We start from the raw sequence: 25,433 nt of genomic DNA, 5'->3' as shown, positions 1-25,433 counted from the left end.
AGATGGCTGCTCCAAGGTGCCTGCGCACTCCGAGTGCGATAAGCAAAACCATGGCAAAAAGCACTCTGCGATAGACATGTTAGCAAATGTTTCATCTTTCCTTGTATATCGTTAACATCACCAAGCCGGCCCTACTGATGCTGTCAGGAAGCAGCCATGTCAATCTCCCCTTCCTATCCAATGTATCTGAATCTCATCCCATAAATACTTTAATCCTTCAATGCCACTGTCAGTTTTGTTCTTCTCTGCCTTTTACAGCTTCTCTGTGTTCGTCATCCTGCACACAGATCTGGTTACTGGGGACTCTGCTTCTACGGGGTGTCTGAGACCCCCCTCTGCTGCACTCACCTTGTTGGGGTCTTCCTGCCCCTCAGTGTGCAGCAGCACCAAGGTCACTCCGGGCTGGTGTGGGTGTGGCAGGCACCATTTCTAGATGCCCTTGGCCATGAGGGAATGGTGCTGCAGCTGTAGATGGAGGGGCTGCAGGGGGGGCAGCTCTTGCAGCAGCGCACAGTGAGGGGCCTGGTGCTGTAACACAAACGAGTGCTGTTTCTGTGAGGTTTCTTCTCTGAGTGCAGCAGTGAGCAGCTTTCCATTGGCAAAAACAGTGTGGTTGCCCACCACAATAGTGAGGCTGAGATGTGCAGAGATGTGCAGGGCTGAGCCGCGACCTCCCACAATCAGCGGTGCAACCAAATACACTCAGGTCACCTAAACCTTCAGGTATGGGGCTCAGGGTTTCCTTTTTCATGACTAAATTCTTGTCGTCGGGGCCCTGAGCCTCTGTTTTTTTTCCAAAAATGCCATTGTGTTGCTTACATGCTCCTCTGGACATCCCAGGCTCTCACCTTCAGGGTGCAGTGTCTTAGTTTCAGGGCCCCCCATTTCATTTTAAGATGCAAAACCACCTTCTGAGGTTCCCAGTGCTTTCCTCAAGAGGAAAACCCCCTTTTTTTGAGCTCCCAAATCCTTCTCCTAGGAGCCAAGGCCTGAAGTTTAAGATCAAAAGCCTCCTTTCAAGGACCAAACACTCATTTTGTGGGATCAAAGCATCATTTGGGGGATCTATACCCAGTTCTAAGTGCTAAGGCTCCGTGTTGAGGCGCAGACCGTGGTCTGTGGGGCACAAAGCCTCTTCTCAGGCTCCACATAATGTTTTTGCAGACCCAAAGCCCTGCTGTAGTCATCTGAGCCTCTTCTGGAGCACCCACTGTCCCTCCTGTAGGACCAAAGCTGCTGCTTGGAGTTCAGAGAACCATTTTTAGGGTTCAAAGTCTCTTTTGCAGATCAAACTGCCATTTTGAGAGCTCAAAGCATCACTTCAGGGCATCCAAAGCCATTGTTTTATTGCCCAAACCTCGGTCTCTGTTTTTCATGGCCAAAGCCTGATTTGCACAACCCTAAGCTTCAGGTTCATATCCTGAGCCAGTGCAGGAGGAGATGCACAGGAGCAGAGCTGAGCAAGAGGTGCATGAGGAGAAGAGCTGAGCAGAGGGTGGGAAGAGATGTATGAGGAGCAGAGCTGAGCAGAGGGCAGGAGGAGATGCCAAGAGATTTCCAGCGTGCTCAGCTGTCTGCCTGGGAGGAGTGCCACCAGTGCCACACACTGCGGAGCCTGGAGAAGAGCTGCCACAAGCTGAAGCCTGACAGTGGTGGTGGCCTTGTTTCTCTCAGGATCTGTGCTGTCTGAAGGGACTGCAAAGAGATGGATCCACTGGGGTCTCACAGCACACTGTGAAGGCCTGAGATAACAGAGGAACAGAGGCTTGATGACAGCCGTGTACCTGCAGGGCGCCCAGCTCTCCCCACTGGCAGGAGGGAGCGAGGGACAGGCATGTCACCTGCTGGCTGCCCCAACATCCCACTCCCTGGCTTACTTTGGTAGATGTGCTCTCTGTCAGCCCGCTGCTCATCCCTCATGTGCCGCCCTAAGAGCCCTGCGAACACAAAGCCCCGTCAGCGACCCCCGCTGTTCCGTGGGTGCAGCATGGAGGGCCGGGGATGGGGGAAGCTCAGCCTCGTGGCTCACCGATGAACCTCACGGCCTCCAGTCGCAGGGTTTCCTGCAGGCTCTGCAGGTAGAGCAGGCAGTCGCCCAGGTAGTCCTGCGCTGCACTCTGTCTCCTCTCCACCAGCTGCACAGAAACGGGCACGGGCTGAGCGCAGGGTGGTCCCGACCCGGTCCCGGGCTGCGGGAACGTGCGTACCATGCACTCGCCGATCTGCCAGAACTGCGCCACCTCCGCCAGCTGCTCCAGCCGCCTCCAGTGCAGGAACCGTGCGGCACCGAGGAAGGCTTTCTGGGAGGCCTGCAAAGAGCCGAGATGAGCCGCAGAGCCCGTGTCCCCAGAGCCCCTCTGCAGGGAGGATGCAGCAGCAGGGGCTGATGCTGCTGTGGGCTGCAGTACTCTTGATGTATGGAGGGCACCACGGGAGCAGCATCACCCTCCCCCAGATGAACCTGATTCCCACCTTGGACACGTTCTCTTCCTCATCGTGCAGGTGTAGATACAGCAGGACCAGGTTCCTGCACACCGTCTTCTGCATCTTCCTCTTTTCTTGGCCCTCCACGAAGCTCAGCGTGTCGAGGAAGAGGTGGATGGAGAGCTGCCGCACCGTGCTGGACTCCTGCGGAGGAGGAAGGAAGGAAGGACGGGAACGTCGGCTCCGAGTCTCCGGCGAGCGGGGCCGGCAGCAGCAGCGTGGGGACACCGGGGTGAGCGCCACATCCCCAGCGGGCCGGGCTCCCCGCTCCCCTTACGTCCTCAAAGAGCGCCGGGAGATTGGCGGCCAGCTCCAGAGCCACGAGGCTGAGCTTCCCCCTGTCCAGGAGCCGCAGCAGGGTGCTGAGCACCGGCAGGGCCACGGCGCGGGCGCCGCTGTCCGCGTCCTGCAGCCGCTCCGTGATGCACGGCACAAGGCCGAGCATCTTCCTCGCCTGCGGGAAAAACGCCCCTTCCTTCTGGTTCCTTATGGAACCACGGAGACCGGCGCTGAGGCAGAACCGCTCCGGCAGCGGCCTCCGTGCAGCGAGGGGATGGGCAGAGAGCTGCTCCTGCTCACCGTGTGCTGCCTCGTGCTGAGCTGCAGGATGCCCCTGAGCACCAGCTGCCGCGTGCCCACGCTCTGGCCCTGCAGACACGTGTCGAAGAGGCTCACGACGCGGTGCAGCTCTTTGCTGAGGTCCATGCATTCCAGCATCTGCAACAACACACGTGGCTCTTAGTGCTGGATGCGACCTCCAGCCTGGAGCAAGGACGGCAGGGCACGGCCGAGCCTGGCCGCGAGGGAGGCAGCAGGGCTGGTGCTGAGCTCCCGCAGCCCCACATGGTGCAGCTGTTGCTCACCTCAACGAGGAAGACCATGGCCACCATATCCCAGGAGTAGAAGTTGGTGCTGAGCAGCTCAACCAGCTGCTGGAAGATGGGGTCACGCAGAGCAGCAGGCAGTTCCCTCATCACCCTGCAGGGATAAGAAGGCACCGTGAGCCCTGAACCAGGCAGACGCAGCTCTGGCTGTGCAGCCCTCTTGCCACTGCTGCAGGGGCCACAGGCTCTGGTGCTGTGGCTGCAGTTTGGCTGAGAACTGGGGACCCCCGTGACACCACAAGGAAGGGCTCCCACCTGGCCACCACCTGCACACCCTGGAGGTGGGTCACAGTGCTGAGAAGCGCGTCCCAGCCCCCCTGCTCCTGGATGGCCTCCATCTGCTTCTGGAGGCCCACGCTGCAGAGCAGCACCTTCAAGGACTGCACCGCGGACCTGCAGGTGGAGAAGGGTGCGAGTCACATCAGGAGCCCCAGCACCGGGTCCCTGGGTGCAGCAGGGGGACGGGGATGTGGCACCTGATGGGAGTGAGCTGGTGCTGCTGTTGCCCCTCCCAGAAGATTTCCACCTCCTGCAGCGTCAGCTCCGTGGTGAAGGACACTTGCAGGAGAAGGGCTGGGAAGAGCTGGGGGAAGATGGCTTCAGCCTCCTTGAGGACCAGAGGCAGCTGGAGTATCTCTGGTAGGATCCTTGCTGCCTGCAGAAAGCACCCGGATATGATTCTTGCCCTGTCCCCTGGGTTTCCATCCCGTCTCTAGAAGTGTAGGGATGGAGAAAGGGAGGGGGGGGGAGGGAGACCCCCAGAGCCCCAGGCAGGTCTATGGATGCATCCCAGGGCAGGAAGAAGGCTCGGGGGTGGACAGGGAAGGGGAGTGGGGACTCAGCTGGGGTTCAGCTGGGTGAATGAGGAACTCACGGCCAGGGCAAGGACACGTGGCCTCTCCTTGATGAATGGGGAGGTGTGCTGCAGAGTGTGGTTTATGAGCACTTGGAACACCTCCTGCAGCACCGTCTTCACGGTTGAAGACTCCGAGAGCATTTCCCTCCACATGGTGACAGCAACTCTGCAGGTCCCCAGGGCTGTCAGCGTGGCTGCTCCTGCCTGGCTGACAGAGGAGCCCTGAGGGCTGTGGCCCCATACCTGGAGCAGGTGAGAGAGCAGACCAGCAGGCTGCTGACCATCTCCTTTGGGAATTTGCTGGCCAGCACAAGCAAGGCCCTGCTCAGGCTTTCAAGAGCTGGCTTGGCTTTGATGGAAGGCAGGCTGCTGTGGATCGCCTTCACAATCTTTTGCACCTGGAGGGTGATGGAGGGATGGGCCCTGCTGCCATCCCCACTGCTGCCTGCCGGCCAAGCGCAGTGCAGGGATGGAGCAGAGCCCCGAGGGCTGGAGCTGAGGCAGCAGCAGGTTCCCACCTGCCCTGGAGGGAAGTGAGCCTCTCCTGCGAGCACATCCACCATGTGGGCAGCCAGCTGGGTGCTGTGGAGGCTCGGTGCTTTCATGCTCTCAATGGCTGTGAGTAAAATGTTGACCTTTTCAGGGTACAGGAGGTATTTCAGAAGGACCTGTGGGAGGGAGGAGAGGAGGGATGACTTATCCTCTGCTTGGCTGCTCAGCTGTGCAGGTGTCCCAGGAGAACTGGGAGCAGGGGCTGGGCTGGGTGATGCCTGGGGTACAGAGCACGAGGACCCCAAAGGCACCAGGGCTGCTCAGGGACAGCGCCTGCACTCTTCCAGATGTCACAGGCCTGGGTTCTCCTGTGGGCTCAGGGTTTGCTCTTTGTACCTCGAAGATATTTCTGGCTCTGTCCTCACGGGAAATCTGTTCATAGAACAGCACTTGCCAGCGCTCCCAAAGTTGTGGCTTCTTGGGATCCTTCTGCCACAGCCACATTCCTGGACAGGAGCACACACGGTGTCAGTGAGGGGTCTGGGCATCTGGAGGGACCTAGCCCAACACAACTCCTCTCACTTGGGGCAGCGATGAAGATGAAAAGCTGATGAACAGCATTAATCGCCTCATCTCTGGTCCTGTCATCCGTGGAAGTGCAGGACAGGATGAGGTGTCCGACCAGCTTTCCCAGCACGGGGAAGCGTTGGTTCTCCTGGCACTTGTGCTGGAACACCGCGGTTCCAACGAAGCAGGTGCACAGCTGGGGAGAGAGGCAGCACGGCTGAGTGGGCAGCAGGGCCCAGCCCAGGCTCTGTGCAAGCCTGGACACAGGTGGGCTCTGGCTGGGGAGCCAGGATGTGGTCCCAGAGCTGAGCGCGCCGGGACTCCCTACCTCAGGCAAGACGCAGGTGTTGCTGAAGGCGAGCAGCCTGGCAATGCACACCACAGCCCTCTCCTCCACGGCCGCCAGCTGGCACGTGGTGAAGGGCAGCAGGAGCTGTGGAGAGAAAAGTTGCTGTTGTGCCCACAGCACGGGGCACTCGTCCTTCCCCTTGCTCCCCAGCTGCAGCGGGGTGGGTGGTTGCGTCCCTGTCCTGCTGCAGCCCTGCCATCTTCCCGCTGCTCCCCACCCATCCCTCTAACACCACACGGGCTAGTTTTGGGCCAGCACCCCCTGCCCGCAGCAGGCCCTGGGGGGACCTCGTGTGGATCCCTCCTTTGTGGCCTTGAACCATCCCCGCAAACCCCAGCGTTGCCACATCCAAACCTCCATGATGTTCTGCAGCTCCACGAGGACAAAGCGGCCAGCGCTGCTCACCAGCACCTGCAGCAGGTGGTGCAGGGCTTCCATGGTCTGCAAAGGAGGACAGGGGTCAGGGCGGCCTGCCCTGCTGCGTCCTGCTGGCAGCAGAGGGGCATCCCGGGTGCTGGTGCCCAGGAAGCGTCCCCAGGGCTCAGCTGATGCGCACCTCCACGTAGAGTGCCGCATCCAGGTCCGCGTCGTCCTCGTAGCGAGGGAGGTGGAGGACGCTGCCGAGGCAGGCACGCAGGAGACCGTTCTTCTCCTCTGGAAGCAGCCATGCTCCACTGCGAGGGGAGAGAGGGCAGAGGTGTGATGCTCCGCTCAGCACCCTGTGCCCTGCAGCCTGTCCCGCTCAGGGCCCCGGCTGGGACCAATGCCTCCACGCTGGCAAAGCCGTGCTGGGGCGGTACCTCATGGCGGCGATGGTGCTCATGGCCTGCTGCCGGAGCTCCGTGTCCAGGTGCTCGGCGGGCTCCTCCTGCAGCAGCGCCTGTGGGCACAGCGGGATGGGATGGGATGGGATGGGATGGGATGGGATGGGATGGGATGGGATGGGATGGGATGGGATGGGATGGATGAGATGGGAATGGGGTGGGGTGGGATGGGTGGGTGGGATGGGATGGGATGGATGGTGGGGTGGGATGGGGATGGGATGGGGATGGGATGGGATGGGATGGGGATGGGATGGGATGGGATGGGATGGGATGGGATGGTGAAACGCCGCGCAATGGGAAGGGCTGTGCCCACTGCCTGGCCCTGCCGTGCTCCCTTACCTCAATGCACTGCGCCACCTCTAGCGGGCAGACACACAGCCGGTAATGTGCACCGCAGTCCTCGAGGGAGGCTTTGCAGACAGCACAGATGGAGGCCAGAAATCTCAGCTTCTGTGCCTGTGTCTGAGACAGGAGGGGAGTTACAGGGGTTGGCATCAGGGGACGCCGTCACCCTCTGGGCACGGCCGGGCAGGAGCAGCCATGGAAGCACAGAGTGCCCGCTACCTGCGGTCTGTGTGCACAGCAGGCACGGATGCAGCTCAGGGGATCCTCCTGCTGTGGTGACAAGTCTGAGGCAGAGGGACCCTCAGCTGAGCATGAAGGAACCTGCAGGGGCTGCACCTCACACACCTTGCCAGACCCCTGCTGGGCCATGGGGGTGTGAGGTGCCCTTGGCCTCTCTGACCCAGCTTCTTGGGGTTGGATTGGGGGTCCGTGTTCCATCCTGCAGGAAGGGAACAGCAGCAGGTGTGGCTCCTGCTTCAGCCCTTTCTTAATATGGCAAGGCCCACGGTGACAGGGCAGGGATATCTCATCACTGTGCCCAGCTCCAGCCCCACTCAGGACCCGTCCTCTTGCCCCAGACCCCCGCAGCCCTGCTGTGGGTCCCCCACACCACCCGGGGGTCCTGACATGGGCCTGCAGATGTTCCTGTCCCCTGCCCCCCTGAAGGACTCCCCCTGCCCCAGCTGCCCCCAACCCCAGACATCTCCTGCCCACCCCAGTCTCTTGGTGCCAGCCCCACTCTGGATCCCCAGCTCTCAGTTCTGGTGCCAGGGAGGGCCCAGGCTGCAGGGAGCTGCTTGGTAGCAGGGCAGGCAGGGTTGGCTGGGCTTCTCCTGCAGAGGAGAGCAACCCAGCAGCCTGCAGTAGCCCCACAGGGCCCAGCAGTGTCAGGGCACTGCCATGCTGCATGCCCTGCTGCGGTGCAGTGTTTCCTTCTCCCCACTGTGGCCTTTGTCCATCCTCATCCTTGGGCAGGTTCGGTCTGGAAGGAGCCCTTGTATTCACTGTGTGTGTTTGCCACAGCTGCAGTGTTGGGATCCGGGAGTCCTGTGCAGGGCCCTCAGCCCATCCGTGGCTGCTGGGCGGTGGGCACTGCTGGAAGCACTGCTGGAAGCACTGCTGTCCCAAGCCCCTCTCAGGAATGCAGCCATCTCCTCCTCACACCAGCACCAATGACGGACAGTCCACCTTTGCTGAGCTCTGTGCCTGCACTGCACGCAAGCCGTTTTCAAGCTGGGCTGTGGACTAGTTAAATGCTACTAATAAAAGGGAAAATGACTGAGAAAGAGAACTTGGTGTGAGCTGCAGAACAGATCTCCAGCATGAAACGGCTGAAGAGCTTTGCAGTTCCCCTGCAGTGACCTGTGAGGCACACAGATCTCCCGATAACATCGAAGCACCCTGGAAAACAGCCTGGCAGCATTTCCCTGCCTCTCACTCACCTCCCAGCAGAGCTGAGAGCACAGCGCTCAGAGACGCCGCTCTGTCCGGGGGTCTTCTGGGAATCCATGGAAGTGGGAGAGCTTTCCCTGCCACTCCTCTTCACCCCTGTGGAGCAAGTGATAGCACAAAGGAGCGGCGAGGGCTGCCAAGTCCTGCCGCAGCCCACAGCCCCAGGTCCCGAGCAGTTCTGACCCCTGTCCAAGCACACTGGGATCACCGCGTCCACGGAAGCTTTTGGCAGGTATGTGCAAGCTTGTCTGGATGATCTTCTCTCCTGTTATTTGGTTGCTGAGTTCTAACGCTCTGCAGCCGCCGTTCTGAGCGTTCCCTGACTTCTTCTGTCTCTTTTGTGGTTCTTCTTTAGTGCCCTCCTTGTACCTCACCCTGCTTACGGGTTCAGCCACCCATAACAATCCACCACCACGAGTGTGGGCAGTTTGACTGTTGAATGAGAAGGTTCTGAGTCCCGCTCTCGCACACCGAACACATGTTGCAGTCCCTGGATTATTAAATAAAAAGAAACTGTCTGATGGTTCATAATCCTTTGGTAGCGTCTGAAAGGGAACGCTGTGCCGTTCCTAAAGAGCTTCCAACCTGTGTCTTATCACCTTCACTGCTTTCCTGATCTGTAAACAGCAGCTCTCAAAAACTAATTGCCCTGCCCGTGGAATCCATTGTCCTTCCCCCCTCCCTGCCACAGCCCAGCTGCCCAGGCTGTGCTGTATTTGAGCAGGAAAGTCACTCCTGGCCCAGCCATGCAGGGGAATGAGTTAACACGTTCATGTTGCTTCCCACCTTATGCAGATAGGCAGTTTAGCGATCATCTCCTTCATGTATGCAATTGCAATGCTCCTAATTGGTGACTGAGGAAGCAGGGCTAGCTGTGCTATGAAGATCCTTTCCCAAACACAGGGTATGCCAGGATGGTAGAGCAAGATACATTGTGGATCTTAAGTACATCCATCTCTGCCATTAGTATGGTTACTTTCACCTCTAATTCTGCTGCTGATTGAAGTGCAGTTGTGAAGCAAGCATAGCAGGAAGGCTTCACTGTACCCAGTGAGGGTTCATGGTTTGTGGCTGTTTTGTAGCCATCCTGCATGCATGTCCTATGCTAAAGATGGGATCGTCCCTAGCAGACAAACTGAGGGTGGGGGCCAAAAACCTCAACCCCAAAGAGCAGCAAACACGGGACAGAGCAGCAGCAGCTGGCAGGAGGCCTGAGTGCATGGGGTGGGCAGTCAAAACAATGCCAAAAAAGAAGAGCTAGCTACAGACAAAAGCAAAGCAGACATCGGTCTCACCCAGCTATGTGTCCCAGCTGCTCCTGTGGTATAGCAAGGTCACTCTGTCTCTTTGGAGTGGCAAAAATTGGGTCGTGTCTCCCTTAAGGACAAGCCAAGAATCACATGCAATAAAGGCTGACCCTATGGTGATTTCTCCTTGCAGCTTCCAAAGCACCGCAGGGTGCGTGGCAGTCCTGGCCAGTCATAGGACTTATTTTCCACTAAGGAAGATGAGGATGTGATTTTTAGCCCTGTACCCTCCTTTCTGAGTGAAATGTCCTGAGATAAAGAAGGACCACATGGGCCAGGAAAGGGTCAATGCATTTTGGGTGGGTGGCTGGGGTGGGTGTGTTTGACTCACCTTGTTGCACCTGCAGTAATCAACTGGGCATAAAAAAGGAGAGAGTTGCCTCTGAGAGGTAGAGAGTTAGTTTTCCAGGTTGGATTTGGAAGTGTGCAGGCAGTAATATGGTAATATCTTCTTGTAAGGCTGCGCTTAGCTTGCTTTAATGCTCAGGTGCTCTACTGCCTCTCATCCTGGCAAAGCAGAACACAAAGAAAAATGCCCAACTTCCCAGTTTTTTTTTTTTTTTGTTTCCTTGGGATTTGCTGGGAATTCGCTAATGGATTTTCACAGGTAAGCCAGTGATCCAGCAAAGTGGAGCTGCAATGTCAGCTTTGCCCCCCGTGAAGGGGATGTCTGAGCTTTCTGTGCTCTGCAGGTGGGTTTACTGCTGATCTCATGGTCCTTGCAGGAGGTGGCTAAGCAGTGTGAGCCCTGATTGAGCTGGGTTCCCTGCTGTGGGGATTGCCAGGAGAAGCTGGGTGACCTTTTCTATGAAAGGATTGCATTTGTTCTTAAATTCCTTACTTGCATCACTGAATCTTCCCTGGACAGGTGTAGTTCAGAGCCTTGCGTGCAGAATTTGGGCTGTTTCAGGTAAAGATTACCAGTAACGTGTCTACCACAAAACTCCTTGCTTTCTCTTCTCCAGTGTTGAGTTCTTACTTCTTCTGGTGGGGAAAGGAGAAGGCAGCAGGCTGACTGTTGAGGTGCAGAGTGAAATCCAAGCTGAAAGCTGCGATGCCAGTCTGTGAAGTGGAGCCACTGTAATTTTGATTCTCTCCTCTGAGATGAGGCTCCATGGTACGTCCTTGGCTAAGCCTGAAGGGAAAGCTGGGGTTAATGGGACACGTCATCCTCCTGAGGCACCTTTCACAGCATTCCCACCTGTGGCACAGTAAATAGGTTTAGGAGATGTGTGGGAAGAGAACACAGAGTACTTACAGCAGGGAGAGTCTCCTCTTCAGGACGCTGAGCATCAATGCAACAGAGGTACTTGATGGACGCTTTCATCTGGATGTGAAACCAGGGCCTGTCAGCTCCGTGTATTGAGATCTAATTTGGAGCTGTGAGCAGAAGGGCTGTGAAAGGTAGGGCTGTGAGAGCACCTCTCATAGAGCTGCATGAGACTTCCTAAATTGGGCCCTGCTGGACAAGGAAGATATAGCCAAGTGCGGAAGTGCTTTGTGGTTATGAGAGGCAATTAGGGCATGTCAATGAATAATGCATGTGCAGCTTAGGAAGGCTGGATGACATCTGTTTTATTTTTGTTCCGTTAATTGAGAGTGATTGTAGGACAAAACAGCACAAAGGGAAGGTGGGGAGACTTGGGGCAGGTCATCAGAACGTGGATGCTCACCAGCAATGCTTCCTGTCTGTTAAGCTGTAGAAACCTCAGGAAGAGAGACTGAGCAATTGACCTTGACAGCTCCTAATCCGTGTAACTCATAGGAACACAATTCAGACTGTCAGTGACACGAACATGTACAGAGAGCAGAGGGTAAAGCTGTTGCTTGCAAATCTGATGGCCTTTCCTGTTCTGAGATAGTGGCTGCCTTGCACTCCTGGGGCTGAGTGTAAGCTGTGGGATATTCATCAGCTCTATTTGTGCCTAGAAGCAAGGCCAAGCAGTTCCTTAGGTGTGATGGTGCCATGCGGTGCTGGACCCAGATAGAAAATCTCCCTTTGCGTCCATATATTGCTTGGGTTCTCAAGAGCCAGAGGGACTGTGTCAGCCCTGGGATGAGAGGAACTGTGTCAGGCTGGAGCTGGGTCCTGGTGGAGGCACAGGAACTGTGCTACACATCCCTCTGCTTTGGTCTCCCCAAACATCCAGATAGGGGAGTTTCCCCATGTTGGGTGCCCACCCAGCTCAGTACAAAGCCTATTGCAGGTGGGCAGCGGTATTCACTAAGCAAAGGCTGTAAGCGGAGGGGCAGGGGGATGCTGCTGTCCTGTACCAACCAGACCTTCATCTGTGGTCAGCAGCCAGCCTCTGGCACAGGGAACAACCAGAGACTTGACCTCCAGTCAAGTTTGATGGGGAAATAGAATTCTATATGGCTTAGGTTGGAGGGGACCTTAAAAATCATTGAGCTCCATGCTGTGGGCTGGCTGCCCCCCTGCTCGAAGGACATCACCTTGTCCTTGTTGAAGCTCATTAGGTTCTTGTGCCCACTTCTCAAGTCCCTATGGATACCATCCCTTCCTTCTGTTGTACTGGCTGCCCCGCTCAGCTCAGTGTCACCCACAGACGTGCTGAAGGTGCAGCCGTTCCCATTGTCAGCTGCTGATAAAGACCCACTGAGCCCACCCAGACCCATCAGGTTAATTTCCTTGTTTGTGTGGTTAATTTCCTTGTTTGTGTGGTTAATTTCCTTGTTTGTGTGGTTAATTTCTTGCTTTATGTGGGCTCGCTTTTCACCCTGCTCTTTCCCAGCGATGTCCTGCACAGGAAACTCGCATTTCACAGCACCGAATAGCAAAGTGTTGATTATGATGGGGAAGAACGGAGGTGAACGAGGAGCTTTTGTTGGCGGTTGTTTGGTTTTGTTGTTTGAGGCACCGGCTCCGCCGCCCAGAGCTGCGTGTTCCCCATCCCTGGCGGTGCCGAAGGACACGGCGTGGTGCCGGTAGCCGTGGGTACGGGGCAGAGCTCGGCTCATCTCCCCGGTGCCCCCGTTCATCCCCCGCACCGAGGGGGGGGGGGAACCTTTGTACGCCCCGCGGAACCTTTGCGGCGGAGGCGCCTGTTGCTGCCCGGGGGAGCGCTGTGCCGGACGCTGTGCGATGCGGCTCCCGAGCGGCGGCTGAGCGCCTGGGCCGGCACGGAGGGGAGCGGGCGGGCGGTGCCAGCTCCAGGCCCCGCCGAGCCCCGCAGCCCGACCCGGCCCGGCCCCACGCCGAGGTGAGAGCAGCCACCGCGCCGGGAGCGGGCAGGAAGGCCGCGGGGTGTGGGGGGGTGTGTGCTATGGGGGGGGGGCGTCGAACCGGAGCAGAGCGGCCCGCCCCGCCGGGCTGGGGGCGGTGTGAGCGGGGCCGAGGGTGCAGCCCCCAGCTGGGCCGGGATGGAGCGGAGCCTTGGCCGCGTCCCTCGGGGTGAGGCTGCGGTTGGGGCCTATGAGGGGGTGGGGCCTCGGGGAGCCCCTGGAGGCCTCGGCCGCCCCCCGAGCTGTGAGCGGGGCTGAGCGCTGCCCGAGGGGCCGAACACGGGGCGCGGCCGTAACGGTGCTGCTGCGGTGCAACATGGGCAGCTCGGGGGGGAGGGCCCCGCTGGTTCCATCGCTTCCTCCATTGAAACGCCTCGGGATCGCTCCTGCTGCTTGTGGGCTGAGTGCTCCCTCCGGTTCCCACGTCTCCTCCTCCATCCGGCTGTACAAAACGAGGGATTCCAAAGTTCTCGGCCGGGTTTGTGTGTGTGCGGCTGTGGAATCTGAAAAAGTCTCTAGGAGACCGGAGCTCTTTTGATGCTGACGAGATGTTAGCGAGCTTGTCTTTGTGTTCTTGTCTTATTTTAACGCTGGGTATTCCTTGCAGAGTGACCCAAGTGCAAATACTCGCTCAGCCCGTGGGCTCTGAGCTGGTGGTTCCGTCCCTTCCCAGCTCCGGGGATGGGTCGTGGAGCCCTCTGTCTGCTCCGATGCGAAATCAATTGGTTCAGAATAAACAGCCTTTGTTTTGGTAGTGCTGCTCTAGGGGCAGCAGCGTCCAGCAGAGGGATGAAAACAAACCAGCCCTCTCTGCCCATGCCGAGCTTCTGAGTGAGCTCCGATGCAGCCTTTATTTGTTGAGTGAGGCTGCTTTCTTCCCCAGGTATGAATGCATACATCTTAATTACACAGAGTGAACGGTGCAGCCTTTTATCCCTTGGTCCTCACAGCATCAGCATGAGGGGCTTGTTTGTTAATGGTGGGGGCTGAATGTGAGGTTTTAAGGAAGAGCTGATGTGGTTGTAGTGTTCTGTCTTTTCTGTCTCTGACCAAATACCATCTTTTCCCTCAGTATCTCATGAATGTTTGGCCCCCGTGCTCCCCTCATTCCACACCTCAGTTATCAGTAATTTCTGAGTCCCATTAATCTGTCCAAATCCCAGTTTTGGTACTGGAGAGCAGAGCAGCTCCTGAGCTGGGACATGGTGTGCTCTGAGGAGAACTGAACCATGTGCTTCCTGCCTTGGGAGATCTGAAAGTTTATAATCTGATCAGAAAATTGGAGTAGGCTGTGATAGCACTGTCTGGAATCCAAGTTGGTGTCGTGGTGTTAATCCAGGCCAGGAGGGACCTCAGGTGTGCACAGCCCGGCCTGCTGCTCCATGCACAGCAGCACTGGGTTCAGCTTTTCTTTCTTCCCTCAGAGCTGAAACCCCCCAGAGACAAAGATTGGGCTGCGATGGACCTGGCAGGGATCACAGGTCAGGTCACAGCCTCTACTGTGCTGCAGTTGGACCACTGCTTTGTGTCCTCCTCCTGCATGCAGCCCCAGCTCTCGCACCTCCCATAGTATTGCCTCAGACTGAGTGCCTGGGGAGCCCCTGCTGAACTCTGTCTTTGCTGTTTTGGGGTGTTAAAGCTGCTCCTGGTGTTTCTGATGGAGGTGAAAGGAAGGGATGGCTCCTCACGACAGGGCCGTGCTCCTGCCAGTGGAGCCCAGCATGCTGTTAACCTGCCTTGCTGCTGACTCACGTTCAACGTGCTGCCCACCATTCGTGCTGCTTTGTTTGTGTGCACTACGCGTGCATACGGAGGCACGTCATGTGCACGTGCACATGGCTGTGCAGCTCCAAAGAGAGCCTCAGTCATGCACGCACTTGTGCAGATGCACATTCATGCGTCAAACAACACGTTTTGAACCTCTGAATGGCAGCTTGACTTTCCTTCCCCCCTGATTCCAGGTGGTGTTGGTGGTGTGTGGGGGCACAGCAGCTGCCTGCACTTTGACTGTCTCAAAATGGCATTGTTTCAAATGGTTGTGTGCGGTGTGATCAGGTCACTGGGGCAGGAGGAGGGAGTGGCTGCATGAGCACTGAGCAGCATCTTGTTCAACCGAGCACGAAGCTGCAATGGAAGCACCTTGTGATAATGTTGTCTATGGGTATGAATTAAATGGAACACATTGCAGCAAATCTTAATCGATGTGCCTTTAAAGCAAGCAGCTGGTGCCTCCTCATTCTGAGTAACGAAGTTAGTGCTGATTGATACTTCAGCTGCATTAGGCAGCTAATGCTGGTGGCGTGCACCTGCCAGCAGGTTGAGCATGTCTGAAGTTGAAACAAGTTCTGGAAAACCAGGAATTATAGAATCCTAGAATGGCTTGGGTTGCAAAGGCCCACATGCTCATCTTGTTTCAACCCCCTGCCATGTGCAGGGTCACCAACCAACAGCCCAGGCTGCCCAGAGCCACATCCAGCCTGGCCTTGAATGCCTGCAGGGATGGGGCATCCACAGCCTCCTTGGGCAACCTGTTCCAGTGCGTCACCACCCTCTGGGGGAAAAACTTCCACCTAAAGAAGGTGTGGAAAAACACGTTTTCAGCCACGCGGGTCTAAATTGGACCAAATAGTTGATTTGACGGATGCCTCAACGCATGGAAAATGGGTTTTTAGAGCTCGGTGGAGGTCAGGCACACCAGACTCGGTTTCATGTCTGACGTTAAAGAGCAGAATGTCAGCTTAGTCCTGTGAGCGAGACTCATTCAGCGCTATTGTGATCATGGAGCAGCAGTGATAATTGGAATTTTGTTCTTGCTCAGTCAGTGTGAATGCCCGACTTGGGGTCAGCCTGACACCTCCAGAAGCCTTGTGCTGATGTGAAGGTAGCCAGAATCACCCTAAAGGAGGAAAAAATAAGAGGTATGACATGACTTAGATGTGATAACGGCACTTTCAGCGTGCTCACATTGGCGTGCAGGTTGTCAGGACTGTGTTCCAGAGCTGCCATTCCACAGGTGTGTCTGTAAATTGGAGTGTGGAAACAGAGAAAGGATGAATGGATCTACGTCGGTATAGCTCAGCGTACCCATGGGCTTTCTGGTGTCACAGATACATCCAAATCTGTGCTGAATTAGGAGGGCTTTGATGAAGGACCAACGTGCAAAGCAACACACTTTACGTAAGGAGAGACTTGAGAGAGACACTGAACTTCTAAACACAATTAAAGATGCTTTGTAGTGATTTGGCAGATAATAAGCAGACAGCGTTACTCTGGCATTCTTGATGGAGAGCTGGCTCGATCTAATTAACAAGGAACTGGAACTCCATGAGGGCAGAGTTGATTAATAGACACAGGAGAACCCTACCATTGCTCAGCCACTATGGGTGATGGAGTGCCCAGTCTGCAGAGCCAGCCGGGGCTGGGAAACCCCATTCCTGCCTTATACATCCATCCCTCCACAATGGAAATGGAGTCAGCCTAGGAAATGGATATTACCTGAGAAGGAATTGCTTGAGGGCTGGGGCAGGATTTGGGCTGTGGATGCCCCATCCCTGCAGGCATTCAGGGACAGGCTGGATGTGGCTCTGGGCAGCTTGGGCTGCTGGTTGGTGACCCTGCCCATAGCAGGGGGTTGGAACTGGATGATTATTGTGGTCCTTTGCAACCCAGGCCATTCTAGGATTCTATGATATGCCCATTCCTCCCCTGAGGAGAGCTGTTGCTGCAGCCCAACAGACAGGGCTTGCAGATAAAGCCCTTCTATTGAGGGAGGCCGTTTAGATGTTAATCTGAATTTCCTTGCCTCGTGGAAGAAGTCTCTCACTGCCCTCGCTCTCATCTCATTTGACCCATTTTGCTGACAAAAAGAAGCCTATGAAGGAACCAGAAGTTCAAAGTGAACAGCTCCTTTACTTGCAGCCTTGCAGTGGGAGAACACTGGAAGCTTAAGCTCGAGGCTTCTTTTTCTCCTCATAACCATTGGGAACAGAAATGGTTCTGAAAGTAATGGTTCTTGTATTTCTGAGCCTGCTGCTCTGCTGCTTTGGTTTTACAAAGTATGAAATTTGTTCATGTACGCTGCCTTGTGCTTCCATTGGCCACCTGTGGTCTTTCAGGTTTTGCTGCTTTAACTGCAGCTGTTGTTATTGTGGAAGAATGCACCACAAATATTGCAGGAGAGGAAATGGGAATGAAAAGGCTGGATGGGGCTGTGAGCAACATGGTCTGGGAAGAGGAGTCCCTGCCTACAGCAGGGGCTGGAATGAGGTGATCTTAGAGGTCCCTTCCAACCCAAACCATTCTGTGGTTTAACTAATGTAATAAGTCTCAAGTTCAGCTTACAGAAAAGGGTCTTTTCGGCAAATAAAGGTGTTGCTCTTGCCTTTGTTTTTGACTGCCTTTAGGTTTCACGTTAGCAAGGTTGTGCTGTGTTGTGTGCTAGCCAACAGAAACTCAAAACCTACTCGTTTTTGGGCTGCTGAAATTCTTTCACAGGTTCTGAGTTTTGTTTTCTTTGTGGGCGGCTTTTTGATTTCTGTTTACTGCTTTAGGAAATCAAAAGGTACAAGAGAAGAGGATGGGGCAGAGGGGAAACAAACAGTGTTTGGCTGTTCCTTTGAATTCCCATCCGTTTCGTGCTGCTGCTGCCCAGTACTGTCAGTCAGCTCCACCTCTTATTGTTTATGGCAGGGAAGGTTGGGGGAAAGCAGAGTTAATTGTCCAGGGGCCTGGGGGTGACTTTGGGATGGGGGAAGGACTGAGGAACTTGGTAGGTAAGGATACCAGTCTATATGCTTCATTTTGCTTTGATGTGCATCCTCTCCCAGACTGGTGGCTTTCTCGCAGCTGCTGAGGGGACCTTTCTCTTCTCTCCTCAGCCCCATATTCACTTGTTTGTGGCATTTAATGTGAGGTTGTAACGTGTGGAAGGAGTTACCTATGGAACTGGAGAGCAGGACTAGTTTTCTTTCAGGCTTCTGGAGCTGCAGCCTCACTCCTGGCATAAGAAGAGTTGTGCTGCCTGGAGCACTTCAGGTGGAGTTTGATGGGGGATGAAACAAGCACAGAGTTTGCAGGGAACTTGAATGGAAGGCATGACATATGGGTATGTATGTATGGTCAGAACTCCACTGTGGCCATTAGTTGGTAAGGGTGGGTTGGGGGCCCTGCTGTTATGGGAGCTGAGGCAGAGAAAGCATCGTGTATGAAGAGCCCTGGGTTCTAAGCATGCTGTAAGGTGTAAGGTAAGTTGAGATTGAAGCAAAGGTTTCTGAACAAGAATGAAATAAGATATTGATCTCGGGAAAAGGTCGATGTTCTAGGATAGCCCAGGAGTATCTCCTTATCTCAGATGTAATTAAGCAGAACACAAAAACAAAGAAAGGACGAGGGTTGAAGGAAGTGATTTTCCTTTCTTCAGATCCTAAAAATTAGCCCCTGGTTTCAGGCTGAGGGTGTGATGGGCAAAGCGCTTCTTCAGGAGGTTGCAGCAGGATAAGAGCTTTGTGGGGAAGCTGTGTGGTTTGGATTCCTTCATTATTTACTTATTTTTCTATTGGAAGCTACAGAGCAATACAAGGCAGCACATCGGGAGCTTCGCAGTAGCCAGACTGAAGTCGGTGTCCGCTGTGACTGCACATCTTGTTCTCAAGGGAGCACGAGCAGGGAGGCCCTTACTGCGTGTTCTGAGCTTGTTTATGCTGTAAGGACAGTAGTTAACTGCTTGGAAGGAGCAAGACCCAGATAATGAGTAAATGAGTAGAGAACGCTGAGGAAATAGGTGATCTGCTTAGTCATGCAGACTCCGAATTCTTTTTTTCTGACTCTCCCTTGAAAAAGAAACAGTCTGATTGTTTAGAGATGCCTTTTCCTTCCTCCACTACTTACCGTGGCACTCATAAAATACCAAACCAAAACAACACAGAGAAAAGGAGATCTTAACTTTCTACTAAATCAATGCTTCTGGTCAGCGAAATGCTTATTTTAACAGGGCGAGGTACAAAGCTGTTATCCCCTGCTGTCACTGTGGAACCTCTGTATGAACCCATGTGCTGTCATTACCATGAGCAGGTGCAGCCTCTTGAACAGACTTCAGTTTCTGCCATTTCCCTTTAATAAAGAGGGATTAGGAATGAAATACAGTGAGTTTTACAGCATTGCCAGTTAATCTGCTCTGGAAGTGCCCCATAATCATTTTTGGTTGTACCCAAATACCCGTCCAAAGGAAAGGGATACTGCTCAAATGTCAGGGTGCTGCCAGTGAATGATGACCAGGAATTCCTACAATGAGACAAATGAGTAGTTTGAGGGGAAAAATGAGTTTGCAGCCTTGATTTGGTCACTAATGAATAACTCATTATCATTATCATTTGTGTTAGAACTATTTGCGAGGCTCTTTTGCCAAACTTGTTCAGCTTTGATGGCTCTTCTGAAAGGAACTTCAAGCGTGTAGAGTCAGATACTCACAATTTGGAGGTAAGTGAGTGGCTCATCCATGGCTAAAGACAAAAGCATGACAGGCTCTTTCATCCAGTTGGTTCCAAGCAGGAGGGAACATGTTAGGTTAGGGTTTGTGAAGGGAAGGAAGGGATCTGTGTGACTGATTTGTTTTGATCTGGTCAGTGGGAAGGGTGAAGATGGAAGTTTTTGGTAACCTCCATCTCAGAAGCAGCAGAAAGGTGCCCTTTGTGAGTGGCACTAACTGTCAATCCTCCCAGCCCTCTGCCAGCAGGATGTTCTGTTGGAATGAATGGCTCTGGAAGAAACCCACACTGCTGACAGTCCTGAATCCTCTAATGGATTCTTAATCTATAGTGGTAGCCAGTAAAAATAAGTTTGCTGTCTGATTGCTTTGCAGACAGGGGTGTTTCAGCTCTGACATATGCGAATTGTCATCTTTATGTCACGAGAGCTCAAAGTTGTGTATTTCCATTCCTTCCTGCTTTGGGATTTTTTCTTTCTTTTTTTGCTTGTGTTCAACTTTCTTCGGTAAACTGTAGGTGGCATAAGTATCACTTTGTGCCCTGTAATGATGGTTGGAGGCGGGGTTGGGAACGAAGAGGGACAAACTCATGTTGAAGTCTTTTGCTCGAAGCTGCTTAAACCAGAAACCTGGTTTTGAGTCCAGTGCTGGAGAAGAAGGATGAGGCATGAGAAACAAGCTCCCAGCCCTCTGCAGGCCTCGGTGGTGACAGCTGAGCGCAGGCAGGGCTGGGTTGTGGTTAGCTCTGAGTGATGGTGTGCAATGGGAGCGGCATCTGCCTCCGAGGGGCTGCTGGTTGCCCTGGACCACCAGTGATGGGAACACATTTCCTGAGCGGAGACACAGTCACAGACAGTGAATCATTCCCCAGTAATGAAGTGTGCTTCTCTGGGAGGCAAAAAAAAAGCGTGTGTGGGTGGGGCGGTGCTGAGAAAATGGAATAGATCAACTCGGCCTTTCAGCATTGAGAAAACATGCAATTTTCCTCATTCTGAAAGATGAAAACATTGCTTGTGAGCTGTGTCAGGCTCTTTCCCTGGGACACTCTTCAAGGAGGTGAGCCATAACGTTGTCGTGTCCCAGCATCCAGAGCCATACATTGACTTTGTAGAGTGGCAATGACTGAGCCTTCTTTGAGAGGAGATCAGCTCTTTGCCTTCCCTTCTGTGTTCCACTGCTGTAATTTATTACATAACTTCTTTACCTGTTACATGTAACAAGAGCCTGAACTCCTAGAGGGATCTTGCTGTTGTCTGGACCTTCCTTGCTTGTCAAGATTGTCCAACCTCTTGCTACCTTTGTGTGCTCACAGAGACAAGGCTTTGGTGATCCTGTCCCATCAGCTGACATTTGAAATCTTGTCTATTGGAATTCCAAACCGGGGGGTTCCTTCATGCTGGGTGGGCAAATCTGATCCAGGTTCATCTTTTCTGTGCGATCAATTTGGAATCATGATGTGCCATGTCCCTCTGTAGAGTCTTCCCAGTCTTTGCTTAGGATGTTGTTCCTTTCTCAGGTGCTGATGGGCTTCTGTAGTTGTAGGTGCTGTGGGCAAAGCATGTAAAAGCAGACTTACAAGTGGCTCTTATGCTGAAATGCTGTTTACTTTGAAAATAAAACTGTGATCTTTAAACTGAAACAGGGGAGGTTTAGGTTAGATATTAGGAGGAAGTTTTTCACCCAGAGGGTGGTGATGCACTGGAACAGGTTGCCCAAGGAGGCTGTGGATGCTCCATCCCCATTGTATGTGTCTGCAGCCCGGAGCAGTGGCTGGCAGGGACTGTGCCACCAGCCCATGTTGTGTAATGCCAGCATGTCTCGTTGGGGATGGCAGTGAGAGCAGCCTTATGTAATGCTCATTGTCACATTCCCATTCCAGCACTGTGGTGTCAGCAGAGGGAAAGGATTAGCTCTCCCTTTTCTTTGTCTCTTTTTCTTTTTTTTCTCTGCTTTCTCCCACCCTTTCTCGATAGAGGCTTTTGATGTTGGGGAACAAGCAGTTTGGGGCTGTGTTCAGCATTGCCCTGCCTTGCAGGATGGAGGATTTGATCCTAGAGAGCAAGTCTTGCATATCTCCTGAAACTGATGGGTTGGGAGCGTTCTTTCTATGATGCTGTTTCTCTTCATTCCTGCTCCCCACAGATCACAGTGGGCTCCTCAGTGCTCACATTAAATACGGGCTCAGTCTGGGTGTGCCACATGGGTGCACCTGCTGTCCCCAGTGGGGTTGGTCTGCACCAAGCAGATGCCCTCCCTTCTGTGCTTGTACAGCTCTTTGCCTTTCTTTGCTGTTACCGAGCTCCACTGCTGTGTGAACAAGAGGAAAAGGAGAATTGCTTTCTTCCTTTGCAGTGAGCAGTGTGTGGCCACCAGGCGTCCGTGAGTCACAGCTCTGAACTCATTCGCTGCAAAGGGGGAAGGGGTTGGAATCCAAGTAATCATCAGAGGATGGCTTTACACCCAGTTTGGTTCAAAAGGAAATCAAATAAGAAGAAAATGGATCTGCTAGGCTAGTACTGTCCAGTAACATGGCTGGCTCAGGTTTATTTCTTACCAGATATTTAGATAGCATGGAAAGCACTTTGTTGCAGCATTACTTGCAAACTGTTGGAAGGTTTTTACTCTTACAGAGTATGTTACAATCGTGATGTTAGCGATCCATCTGTGTGCTTTATCTTTGGCTGAGGGCTGCTTAGGGAGTACCCAAACTTTTCACCCAGGGGGTGGTGACGCACTGGAACAGGTTGCCCAAGGAGGCTGTGGATGCCCCATCCCTGCAGCCATTCAAGGCCAGGCTGGATGTGGCTCTGGGCAGCCTGGGCTGCTGGTTGGTGACCCTGCACACAGCAGGGGGTTGGAACTGGATGAGCACTGTGGCTCTTTTCAACCCAGGCCATTGTATCATTCTGTCATTCTATGGTTCAAGCCTTGCTAGCATGTAACCCAGCAGAAAGATCAATTCCCCACCCCAAAGTGCCCAGGGCTGCTCCCAGTTTGTAGTGCTAATGTGCTCTTAGTGTGTAAGAGGAATCTTAAGGCCACAAACAACATAAACGAGGAGGGGGGTGTAAGGGAAATGGTTAATGCCATAAAATGTGATGGTGCAGCAGAAAGCAAAGAGCTTTATGCAACGCTGACTTTGAAATACCTGCTTTTATTAAACTGCCCGTGCAAATCCCCCTGTGATCTGCTGCTCTGCTCCATTCTATGGCCAGTCGCCACTGTGCCCACTAATGTCTTAGTTACAAAACAGGCTTTGAGGGACAAATCTTGATGAGTCCCAGATACTGGACCCGGCTGGAGGTTGGGGAGGTGATGGAATCCTCTTTACTCTTCAGCACTGCAGCAGCATTAGTGTTAAACCTTCCGTGTTCCTCTCTCAACTTCAGACAGAAGAAATGGTGCTTTTAACCCTGTGCAGAGAGGGAGAAACATCAGGAGGGCAGGAGTGTGACTCAATTCATCACCATGTGAAGCTACCTAGGCCACAGCCTGGCCTCCCTCATCATCACTGCATGGCAATCACCACCCAAGGTGTTCTGCCTCCAAAAGCAAAGCCCAGAAGCTGCTATTTATTTCTCTGCCAAAAGACGGTATATGGTGGATGAGAGGCTGTCTGGATGCTAATTTGATGTTCAGCTGATTTCATGGCTTGGCTTCCTGGAGGGGGGGGATAAGCTAACCAGGACCTTGTAGTGCAACACTTCTTATTTCAGTGTGAATCCCCCCAAAGCCTGCTCTTCCCTTGTGTTTATGTTCTTCTTTCTCACACACGCTTTTCAGTGTTATTGAGAAGCTGAGAGAGGCAAAGCAGGAACTGATGACTTCAGCTGGAATAATTCAGCATATGTGTTAGATTTGCAGCCTTGCTCTGGGAGCCTTGAGTTGTCTTTAACCTTCAGACTTCCAGCATCCTTTGCTTTACATTCCTCATGATGCTTTCTTTATTTTACTTTAAATAGTGTTTTTCTTCTCATCCATCCATGATAATTCTTTGTGCACAGAGGAGAAGGGTACCCAGATAGGCATCATTGTCCAGAAGCAGCAGTGTGTGATCTGGATAAACTTGTGACTCTACAATTCCTTCTCATCCATACCTCCTTTATGTCTGCTTTTATACAGCCTTTACAAATGGGATCTTGGTTGGTTTCTGCCTGTGCTGTCATTAAGGTAACACTGTCCCTTCTCTGGTGGCTGAGAGGTGGCTGCAGGTTGTGGGGAGCTGTGGCTGGGACATGAGGTGCTTGCCACCCGCATCCTGCAGTGATGCTTGCACTGCTTGAGGATCAGCATAGCACAGCAGTGGGGAATTCTGAGTCCATCCTTTTTTCTTGTGCTTTGTGTCTGGACTGTAGCATTCTGTTCACGTAACGTATTTATTTTTGCATCTTTGTATAACCAGACATAAATACCAGAGTCCTCCTGCTGTGTACATGTCAAAGATACCAAGAAAGAGATGCTTTCTGAGCGATTGGTTGGTATATTGATTCTAGAAGGCTGGGCCTGCATCATGGTACGTTGCTTATGGCATCTGCCTTCTGCACAGGGTTTTGTGCACGGTCTGATGTAACTCTTACTTAAAAGATTACTAGGACATCCACGCGGTAGCAGAGCTAATGTTTTGAGCTGTGGTGCTCAGAGGCTGGGATTTTTGGGGCTCCTTACTTACCTCTTTGCTTTCTGTTGTCGCAGGGCTGCCTCACGGTAGAACATGAGCAGGTAATGCACAAGGAGCACCACTGGGAATCATGTCGGACGAGTCAATCTCAGGGAGTGATCCGGACCTGGACCCGGACTTGGAGCAGGAGGATATGGAAGAGGAGGAGGAGGAAGATGAGGAGGCGATGGAGGAGGACAATGATGGGGATGATGAGGAGGACTTACTTGATGAGAGTGGTAAGTGAATGGGGCCGTGAATCTGTGTGTACTTCTGTTACACAAAGCTGGTGTTGCTAATTTTGGTGAGGGATGTCTTGGCAGGTAGTGCAAGAGATAGGATTTGTGTGGGGACTGGTAGAGGGACGTGCATATCTGGGTGGTTAGTTTAAGTTGGGATTTAGTATAGGTAAAAATTGGACTTCTGGCCCAGATAATCTTCTTATGAGCCACAAGCATAGTCTGTTAGGGGGTTAGAATGTTTAAAACAGCTGTGTGCTCTGGAAAGTATCTTTTAAGCAAGGCTGGCTTCTGGTTTGTGACCCAGTAGTGTTTGTTGGTAGGGCATGTAGCAATGTGTGGCAGATGGGAATTCCATGTGCTGTCCTTGCCACCAGCTCCTTGTGTCATGAAACCGCGGCCCAGTGCTGTGGGCATGCCACTATAATCTTGATGATCCGTTTTCAGTTATTTCAATTGTGATTTAAATTCTTAGTGTACAGGTTTTTTAGTGTACTAATGAGAACGGGCCTTCTCTTCTTAGCACAGAGTGTGTTAAATACAGGTACTGCTGTCTTGACCCAGTTCCAAAAATATTATTGGTTTTTAAGTCCTTTGTCTTTGAGTCTTTTTATTCCTTCTTACCACTTGAAGATGCTCTCGTGATTTAAAATGTTGAGAAAAGGTTCATACAAATGAATTTTATTCCTTCAGGGTTTTTTTTGTCGCATGGTGACTTTCTCATGAGGAATCAGCAGCGCAAGTGTTAATTGCGGTCAGAAAGGAGGTGGTTGCAGGGCTGCAGATGGCTCAGAGGCTGGCAGTGACCTTGTCTCTTCATTCATGCAGCCAGCAAAGCCTGAGGAGCTGTGACATTTTAGCAGACGTTGTATTAGCAGAGGAGTGACTGTTTGGTGTCCACCAGAATGCTACATAGCACGCTTATATTGTCTATTTCTTCAGTGACTGATAAAGCAATGGAAATAATGAGGAGGAAAAGGGTGTTCGCATACTGATAATGCAGAGTGTTTTTGTATTTATTAGGTAAGGGAGTAAACTACCAAATGCAATCTGAGCAAAGCTAGATTGCCTCCGAGGCTTTGGATCGTTTCAGCTTTAATTCTGCCTGATGGAATATTAGGATGGTCCTATCCGGAAGTATATGAATGAAGTATATGAAGTATAGCTAACTTCAGATCTAAGAGGATCGCTACATGAACGTGGTACTAAGGAGTGTGGTTTAGTGATGGGACTCAGTAGGTCAGGTTGGTGGT

At 53.1% G+C, this 25,433-nt stretch overlaps 3 protein-coding genes across 6 annotated transcripts in view; 1 reads left to right on the top strand and 2 right to left on the bottom strand.

Annotated features, from left to right (window-relative positions):
• Positions 1 to 1,722: 1,722 nt before the first annotated feature.
• On the bottom strand, positions 1,723 to 4,600 carry LOC107319603 (maestro heat-like repeat-containing protein family member 7). Its single transcript, XM_032447290.1, has 12 exons — positions 4,468 to 4,600; positions 4,243 to 4,390; positions 3,845 to 4,023; positions 3,624 to 3,761; positions 3,348 to 3,462; positions 3,064 to 3,201; positions 2,762 to 2,938; positions 2,473 to 2,628; positions 2,208 to 2,309; positions 2,030 to 2,135; positions 1,842 to 1,937; positions 1,723 to 1,742 (listed from the first exon to the last, which is right to left on the bottom strand). Exons 1-12 carry the CDS (start codon positions 4,506 to 4,508, stop codon positions 1,723 to 1,725), a joined length of 1,416 nt encoding a protein of 471 aa, XP_032303181.1. The 5' UTR covers positions 4,509 to 4,600.
• Positions 4,601 to 5,147: 547 nt separating this feature from the next.
• Positions 5,148 to 8,348, bottom strand: LOC116654007. The gene is made up of 8 exons (XM_032447237.1): positions 8,244 to 8,348; positions 7,021 to 7,240; positions 6,796 to 6,918; positions 6,433 to 6,512; positions 6,189 to 6,306; positions 5,987 to 6,073; positions 5,612 to 5,716; positions 5,148 to 5,479 (listed from the first exon to the last, which is right to left on the bottom strand). The coding sequence occupies exons 1-8, from the start codon at positions 8,309 to 8,311 to the stop codon at positions 5,153 to 5,155; spliced, it is 1,128 nt and encodes a 375-aa protein (XP_032303128.1). The 5' UTR covers positions 8,312 to 8,348; the 3' UTR covers positions 5,148 to 5,152.
• A 4,313-nt stretch (positions 8,349 to 12,661) lies between these two features.
• RAD54L2 (RAD54 like 2) overlaps positions 12,662 to 25,433 on the top strand; it is a 45,508-nt gene continuing 32,736 nt past the window's right edge. Inside the window, exons 1-2 of one of the 4 annotated variants that reach the window (XM_015874591.1) lie at positions 12,662 to 12,781; positions 23,977 to 24,180. In XM_015874591.1, coding sequence (XP_015730077.1) covers positions 24,033 to 24,180 — 148 coding nt within the window. In that variant the 5' untranslated portion in view covers positions 12,662 to 12,781; positions 23,977 to 24,032. Of the gene's footprint in view, positions 12,782 to 12,902; positions 12,973 to 20,210; positions 20,341 to 23,976; positions 24,181 to 25,433 lie in introns of those variants that run through there. The other 3 variants (XM_015874595.2, XM_015874593.2, XM_015874592.2) reach the window with 3 other exon arrangements.

The sequence above is a fragment of the Coturnix japonica genome, chromosome 12 (assembly GCF_001577835.2).
Source record: "Coturnix japonica isolate 7356 chromosome 12, Coturnix japonica 2.1, whole genome shotgun sequence".
NCBI lineage: Eukaryota > Metazoa > Chordata > Aves > Galliformes > Phasianidae > Coturnix > Coturnix japonica.
This window is presented reverse-complemented; position numbering and strand designations above follow the sequence as displayed.

Bases quoted from the DNA above. Each gene is read 5' to 3' on its own strand.
- LOC107319603 (XM_032447290.1), bottom strand. From the start codon at position 4,508: ATGGTCAGCAGCCTGCTGGTCTGCTCTCTCACCTGCTCCAG. The intron at 3,202-3,347 runs GTGAGCAACAGC...GTGTTGTTGCAG, and splicing joins CCATGGTCTTCCTCGTTGAG to ATGCTGGAATGCATGGACCT. The intron at 1,938-2,029 runs GTGAGCCACGAG...TTGTGTTCGCAG, and splicing joins GGAGGCCGTGAGGTTCATCG to GGCTCTTAGGGCGGCACATG.
- LOC116654007 (XM_032447237.1), bottom strand. From the start codon at position 8,311: ATGGATTCCCAGAAGACCCCCGGACAGAGCGGCGTCTCTGAGCGCTGT. The intron at 6,307-6,432 runs GTACCGCCCCAG...CTCCCCTCGCAG, and splicing joins AGCACCATCGCCGCCATGAG to TGGAGCATGGCTGCTTCCAG. The intron at 6,074-6,188 runs GTGCGCATCAGC...CCTCCTTTGCAG, and splicing joins ATGCGGCACTCTACGTGGAG to ACCATGGAAGCCCTGCACCA.